The sequence below is a fragment of the Pongo pygmaeus genome, chromosome 8 (assembly GCF_028885625.2).
Source record: "Pongo pygmaeus isolate AG05252 chromosome 8, NHGRI_mPonPyg2-v2.0_pri, whole genome shotgun sequence".
Classification (NCBI taxonomy): Eukaryota; Metazoa; Chordata; class Mammalia; order Primates; family Hominidae; genus Pongo; species Pongo pygmaeus.
The window spans coordinates 23,345,220-23,352,500 of record NC_072381.2 but is presented as its reverse complement, the minus strand read 5'-3'; the positions used below and the strand labels follow the sequence as shown (position 1 = coordinate 23,352,500).

At 55.3% G+C, this 7,281-nt stretch overlaps 1 protein-coding gene across 1 annotated transcript; it reads right to left on the bottom strand.

Annotated features, from left to right (window-relative positions):
* Positions 1-1,571: 1,571 nt before the first annotated feature.
* PTF1A (pancreas associated transcription factor 1a) lies at positions 1,572-3,523 on the bottom strand. Its single transcript, XM_054435967.1, has 2 exons — positions 2,497-3,523; positions 1,572-2,113 (listed from the first exon to the last, which is right to left on the bottom strand). Exons 1-2 carry the CDS (start codon positions 3,278-3,280, stop codon positions 1,911-1,913), a joined length of 987 nt encoding a protein of 328 aa, XP_054291942.1. The 5' UTR covers positions 3,281-3,523; the 3' UTR covers positions 1,572-1,910.
* Between the last annotated feature and the right edge of the window lie 3,758 nt (positions 3,524-7,281).

Here is a 7,281-nt window from a genome sequence, read left to right as displayed (position 1 = left end):
AACGCAGGTCTACACAGCCGAAGAAAACGGTACAATACTTCCATAACTTATAATTAAGTTGAAGTCGGCCAAACATTTGACTTTCTAATGAGTGTAATGAGATTACATGCCTGATGGAAGCATTTGTGCAAAAGCAACTTTCGTGTTTAATGAGGCCCTAATAAAGGACAAAATCGAATTATTTTCTCTCGTTCTGAAATTCTGTCTCCAGTGTGAAATCTTCTTTTAGGAGAAGTGGAGGGAGAGGGCGCGAAGGCTTACAAGGGGTGAGAGGGTCCACGGCCAAGGGGCTCCCGGGAGCCTTGCGACCCAGAATCTCCGCGTGTCTGGCCAGGCCGCGCTGCGGGGTCGGGCTCGCGGCCTCGCTTTAATTGCTCTTGGACGAGGTCCATGGCACCCGTGGCGCGCGGGGAACCCCTCGGTGGGTCTGAAACTAGGTTAAAGCAATTAGCATGCTGCCAACATATTGTCCTGCGGCAGGGCCGTGAGTATTAGAGGCTATCCGCAATTGTACCTTCGCCCATCAGGCCGCTGAGGCCCGCGGAGCCACACCCCGCCTGGGCCAGGCCTGCGCCGCGCGGGGCTACGGTGCCACGCCAAGGAGCGCGTCTCCAGTCCGCGCTCGCGCCAACGCCATCTGCGCGCGCGCCAGGCCTCAGGGCCCAGTGCCGCGCGCCCCGGCTCTGGCGGGCAGGGGAGGACGCCCCGAGAGCCCGGGAGGCGCTCTTGGCCACAAAGGAGACAAACCCAAGCCTGGACTCCCAGGCTTTCTGGCTAAGCGACCTCGGCCGCGCCCTCGCTCTTCTCCCCTTCGCTAGGGGGCGACCCTACGCCCCCCGCCTCAGGCTCGCCTTCTCCCCAGGTTGCTGGCCGAGGAGGGCCAAGTTCTGCTGAAGGCAAAACGAACTCAGTTTTAGAAGTAAGCCTGTTGCGAAGGTGGCAGGGGTAGCGGGCGGCTTCTTCCTACCTTACCTAAAAGACCCTGGATTTTGTTGAGTGGCCTCTGAGTGGTCTCTAGACTTTGGCACCGTAGCCTGTCCCATCTCTTTTGTGAGGAGTAAGCCTGAGTTCCAGGTACCTGACGCTGTTGCTGCCGAAGAGGTTGGTCACAGGTCAGCTCAAGAGTAGCCCCTTTCCCAGCCAGTGGAAGCAGAAAGGCCCATTCCCTTAGCCCACTAGCTCCCTGCTCCCACAGTACACCGCGCGCTCACTTTTATACACCAGGAATAGACAACGTAGGGGTGACCTTGGGTAAATCAAATGTCGTCTCTGAGCCTTAGCTTTCCTATCTGCAAAATGGGAACAATAAATACTCCAGGATGTATTTGTATAGGGTGTTTGGAAGGTGGGCTAAAAATACAGACAGAAGTTGCTATGTAGGGCAGGCGACCTAGATGAAGTGCTGTCATAGAAAGTTGAGGTCTAATCCTCTAACCTACCCACGCTTAGGCTAAATCTGAAATGTAGTTTCTTACTAGAGAGCTACACTTTTTGAGTCTCTGGTTTGGTTAATTTTTACTAATTCTTTTTAAAGATTATCTATCAAATCATGTACTCAAAAACCTTCAGGAAAAGGTGTAAATAGCATTTATTGACAACGCTTAGAAATAAACCATATCTGGCAATAAATAAGCAGGACGTTTTCTGGCCAGAGTTCTCCCAACAACACAGAGTTCAGGAAAATCATAGGCTATTGCATATTTTCAGAAAATCAGGATAAATTATATAAATTATATATTTAAAAAGAAATCATCTATTTCATCAACTCAACAGGATAATAAATAGATAAATAATAAACAGTTGATTGCCATTAGAAAAATTTGATTCTTAAATTACATTTACATTATAGATATTTACATGTACAATATGCACAGAGACATAATCAGATCCTCAGCCGAGTCTGGGACTTCTCAGGACACAAACTCAAATGGTGGTTCGTTTTCTATGTTGTTGAAGGAAGATTTGCTGTTGAGTTTTCTGGGGTCCTCTGGGGTCCAGACTTTGGCTGTTCGGATAATATTTTGTTCCTTGAGTTGTTTCTCATCGGTCCATGACAGAGAGTGTCCTGCTAGGGGAGGGAGGCCATAATCAGGGTCGCTGGGGGAGGGGGACCCTGGACAGGTAAGAAGAGAAAACAGACTGTGAATACCCAACCACATTCCCATTGGTCCCATCAGGTCCTTTAGGACCCTTTGCTGGGCACCTCAGCTGAGCAGGTGTCCTCCTTCTTCCTCCACACTTCAAACCCCCACCGTCCCCTCCCAGGAATCCGAGGAGCTGCAAGTCTGGCGGGGACGCGCGCCCTTGAGAGCCGCGGTCAACGTGGCAGAAAAAAAAAAAAAAAAACCGAGAAACGCGAGCTCGCATTCAAGTTTGCCCGTGCCCACCGACAATCCGTCGGTCCGACTGTCTGCTTGGCAGTCAGCTCCCCCAGCCCCTCCGGAGCCTTCGAGTGCCCTACCCCTTCTCCCTGAGCTGCGAAGCGGAAGCACTTACGGGTGCCCCGATGGCAGATGATGACCTTCTGGGCCTGGCTGCCCGGGCTGTCCCCGCCCAGGCGCCCGCCGCTGCCCGGCCCCCCGCAGCCGCCCGCGCCACCGCCGCGCAAGGGCAGGTCGGCCTGCACGAGCTCGCTGAGGAAGTTGATGTAGCCGATGGCCAGGCGCAGCGTGTCCACCTTGGAGAGGCGCTTCTCGTAGGGCAGCGTGGGGATGTGCGAGCGCAGCCCCTCGAAGGCGTCGTTGATGGACTGCATGCGCCGCCGCTCGCGCACGTTGGCCGCCTGCCGTAGCTGCTGCAGCTCCGCCTCGGAGCGCACCCGCCGCCGCCGCCGCGCCGCCGCAGCCGCCGCTCCGCTCAGGCCGCGCAGCCGCGCCCCGGGAGACAGTACTGCCGCCCCGGCGCACGGGTAGGCCAGGCACGAGGGCGGCGAGCCGGGCGAGTAGGGGAAGCCGCCTGGGGGCGCCCCTGTCTCGCAGCAGTAGCCGCCGCCGCCGCCGTCGTCTGGCTCACCGGGGCCCCCCGAGGACGGCGGGGCGAGCGCTAGCGGGGCGACCGGGGGCGCGGGCTGCAGCAGCAGGCACGCCCCGTCGCGGTAGCAGTACTCGTGGAGCTGGTGGCTAAGGAACTCCACCTCGGCCTGCTCGTCCGCCAGCAGCTCATCGCCGTCCTCCAGGGGATCCCGTGAAGACTGGTCGGTGAAGAAGTCGTCCTCGTCGAAGTACGAAGAAGGAAAGGCGTCTAGGCCCCCGGGGAAGTGCTCCAGCAGCACCGTGTCCATGCTCGCCGCCGCAGTGGGCAGCGGGACTGCCGGGCTGCGCGTGTTAGTTCTTGGTAAGTTTCTGTGGCCCGTCCGAGCCCCTCCCTCCCGGGGCCCTGGCTGGGGGCAGCTAGGCGGCCGCCGGGCTGCCCGCCCCCGGGCCTCCCTGGAGTGCCCGCGGCCGCTGCGCTCTGGCCCGCGCTCGCGCTGCACTGGGGAGGGCTGTGGTAGACTTGCTGGAGCTGAGGGCCGGCACGCGAGGATTCTTATAACAACATCCACAGGCGCGTGCCAGGGACCCATTGCGCCAGCCAATCAGAGCGCGGTGTGTCGGCGGCTAGGGGGCCCGGAGGCGCGGCGGTGGGCGGGGGTGGGGGGCGTTTTGCTCCCTTTGGGAGCTCCTGGGGCGAGGAAAAGGCGGGGTCGCGCGGCCCGGGGTTCCTCGCACCGCTCTCCTCCCTCTCCTCTGCCTCTGCATACTTGATTCTGTACCTGCCCCGCGCGCGGCTCCAGGGGCACCTGCGTCCCGCGGTACCCGCTGGCTACCCGCGCGCGCTGAGCAGCGCTGTTCCGCCCTGGGGCTGGGGCGGCCGCGCGCCGCGTCTACACGCGGCCAGAGAAGTTTCTAGGGGTGCGCGCTGGTGGCCCAGACGGCGAGAGCGTAGGCCGCGCGGCGATCGTCCTCCTCCGCGGCAGCCTGGGCAATCTAAGGGTGCTGCCCTCAGGGACCAGGTGGGTGCATTCCGCCACCCCCTTATCCGAGGTGCGCGGGGCTCCGGCCTGGGTTCCGCTGGGGGCTTCTATCCTGTCTCTGGACTTTTCAAGGGCTTTTGCACAGTTTGCAGAGTATATGCGGGTGTCATTGGAAGGTGATTCGGACCCGCTCCCAAGGCGTTCCAGACTCAGCACGGGGGTTGGGAGCGCACCTATGGGACGCCGCTCCGGAGCCTGGCTGTGGTGCCTGGTGTGGGTCCCCAGCGACATCGGCTCAGTGGCTGCCTCCCCTGCCCTCCCCGGCCGGTAGAAAGGAATGGGGAGACGGGAGGGGCTGCCCCTGAGAGCAGCTCAGCGGGGCGCGTTTCTTCTGAGAGCAAATCTAGACCCTAGGGATTCTGAGCAATAAACTGGATACAAAAGGAGTCAATTGAATCGTCTGCTCCGGCGCAGTCCGGAGGGAGGGCATTGAAGTTAAAGGGCAGAATGTGAATCATTTTCAAAGCCCGAGTCTCTCACCTTTCCGACTGGCCACAGGGACCATCCCTGAATGACTTGTTTTTTTCTTTCTCGACCTTTCTTTTCTGAAAAAACAAAACACAAAACGTATGTAGCTCTGCCCCAAGACAGACTTTATCACAGACAGCGATGCAACGTGAATTCCTCTTTTTAAGAGCAACAAAGAAACACTTTCAAGGTCTGGGCAATTCCGATTAAAAGCCAGGCTGCAGCTTCCACCCCGGGAGAGTTCAGAAGTGCAGCCATCCTGCGTATTCTCTCTACAGAGAACTGAAAGGAGTCGTCCTCCTGGGCCGCTTCCTTTTTCAGGCACTTGTCTCACTAGAGGCTTCTGTTGGGTATTCAGACGCCTCTCAAATTCCAAGTCATGCCTCTTCAGATTAGTGATTTAAATACGCTTCTTGGTTTTAGACATTGCACTGTAATTAACTGAATTGAGAACAAAGACTTAAACCAAAAGATATATAAGGTTAGAAGGCCAGAGATTGCTTTACCTTGAACTGCCAACAACCCCAAACAATTTTAACCCAAGGATTGACTGGTTTTCAGTAGTTTTTTCCTGTGTTAGTTTCTCGGCCTTAATAGTGAAGGAGTCGTTCACAATTTGCATATCCTTAAAGGCAAATATGGCCAGGTTCCCGGTGATAGAGCCTGAGCTGTGATTCTCTGCAATTAGATTTCTCTTTCTGACCTCACAGGAAGGGAAGGGGGGTGTGTGTGTGTGTGTGTGTGTGTGTGTGTGTGTGTGTGTGTGCGCGTATCAAGGCCAGAGATCTAGCCAGCTAGTGGTGTGCACCCTCCCCTTCATCACGTAGACTAAACTAAGTGGAAACATGCCCGTGCCCGTGGGTCAATGTGAAGACATGCAAGAGTAACAAATTACCCAGCTTCAAAGCCTTATCGGAAATATTGACAACTATCCACTGAAGAGAAGACTAGAATTGAGCCTACAAAGTCTCTTTTCAAGAGGCTGAAAGGCTTTCTCTGGTGGCTCTCTAGACTGGTGGCTCTTGAGAAACTGTGTGTCATACACATGTGGGTAGGTGGAGGACTGGGAGACAGGGGAGTGAGTGTGAATATATGGGTATCTTTTTTTTGGGGGGGGGGTGGGGGTTGGGGGATAAAGTCTTGCTCTGTTGCCCAAGCTGTAGTGCAGTGGCACGATCTTGGCTCATGGCAACCTCCACCCCCCAGGTTCAAGCGATTCGCTTGCCTTGGCCTCCCGAGTAGCTGGGATTACAGGTGCCCGCCACTACGCCTGGCTAATTTTTGTATTTTTAGTAGAAACAGGGTTTCACCACGTTGGCCAGGCTGGTATGGAACTCGAGTGATCCGCCCACCTTGGCCTGCCAAAGTGCTGGGATTACAGGCATGAGCCACCGTGCCCGGCTATATATGGGTATCTTTTTATTCAGTATGATTTTAGCAATCCACTTCCACAGAAAATCATCTGACATTTTTGATGAGTTTGTGGAAGAGTTACAGAGAAATTCACATTGAGCACCCAGTGAGTTCATGGGAAATTCACTGCTGGTAGGAAGCTTATTGTCTTACGAAGGGGGCAGAACTAGCATGCAGGCTCTGGGTGGCTCCTAGGGGTGCATGAATGAGCATGGGGTAGGAGGAACAGAAAACCTACTCACTTGTTTCAGACATAGCCCTTCCTACCCTTCTTCCTCCTCCTCCTCCCTCCACTGCCCTCGAAGATTTTAGAGAATTGCTAGCTGTGTGTGTACTGGCCTTGTTGAGAATCTAGGACAAGGCCTACAGACTGTGACACTGTGTCTCTCTCTCACATGCACGCACGCACACACACACACACACACAGGCTTTAAGTAAGACATAATCATTCTTTTCTCTTGTAAAAAGAAGAAAGACTTCTCCGCTAATAAAGGAAATTTTCTCTGAGTCACTGGGGGTCACGACCATGTAGATGGCTGCCCTCTGCCACTGGAAGTAACAGGTTGGATGAGAAGACTGAGTCTTATCTTGCCAGGCTAGAGGCCCCCGCTCTCATTCCAGTCATGCCCTCCACACCCCTGGATCCTCTGGGCAGTTGGGGAGCCTGGAGAGGGGCTTGGTCACAAGGCTCCAGGAGTCTCAGAGAGAGAGAGAGAGAGACAGCGCGCGCTAGCGAACTCAGGCTTCTTTTCACCACACCCTAACCTTGTAAAGAGCTCTGCCTCATTATAGAATCGTATCTCATCCCCGGTGGTGGGCAGCAGAAGGAGCACTTGGTTCTTTCTAGAGCCAAACCCTGGTGAGACCTCAAGACTTTTTCAAGTCTTTCAACACGGGCTCAGTGCCACCCTGTTGCCTTGGGCCTGGCAGATTCCCAGGCTTCCTTCCGGCTGCTAGTAGGTCTCATCCCATCTCCTAGGTTCTCAGCTGCAGGAGAGCTTCTGGCCAGGGCCATTGATGTTGAGCCTTGGTCTCATCTCTTCTGTCTCTGCCTCTCTCTCGTTATTGTTTTTAGAGACAGGGTGTCACTCTGTCACCCAGGCTGGAGTGCAGTAGTTCAATCACAGCTCACTGCAGCCCTGAACTCCTGGGCTTAAGGAATCCTCCTGCCTCAGCCCCCTGAGTAGCTGGGACCTCAGGTATGAACCACCATGCCACCCTGCCATGCTGCACTCTCTTATGCTTTCTCTCTCTGTCTCTTTCTCTCTCTTCCAGCTATCTCTCCCCCTCAGGAGTCTTGGGGACTTGAATATTTGTTCATTTCTTTCTCATCAAACATTTCCAGAGTCTTTTCCCAGCTTCTAGGAACAATGACTAGAGGGTTAGAG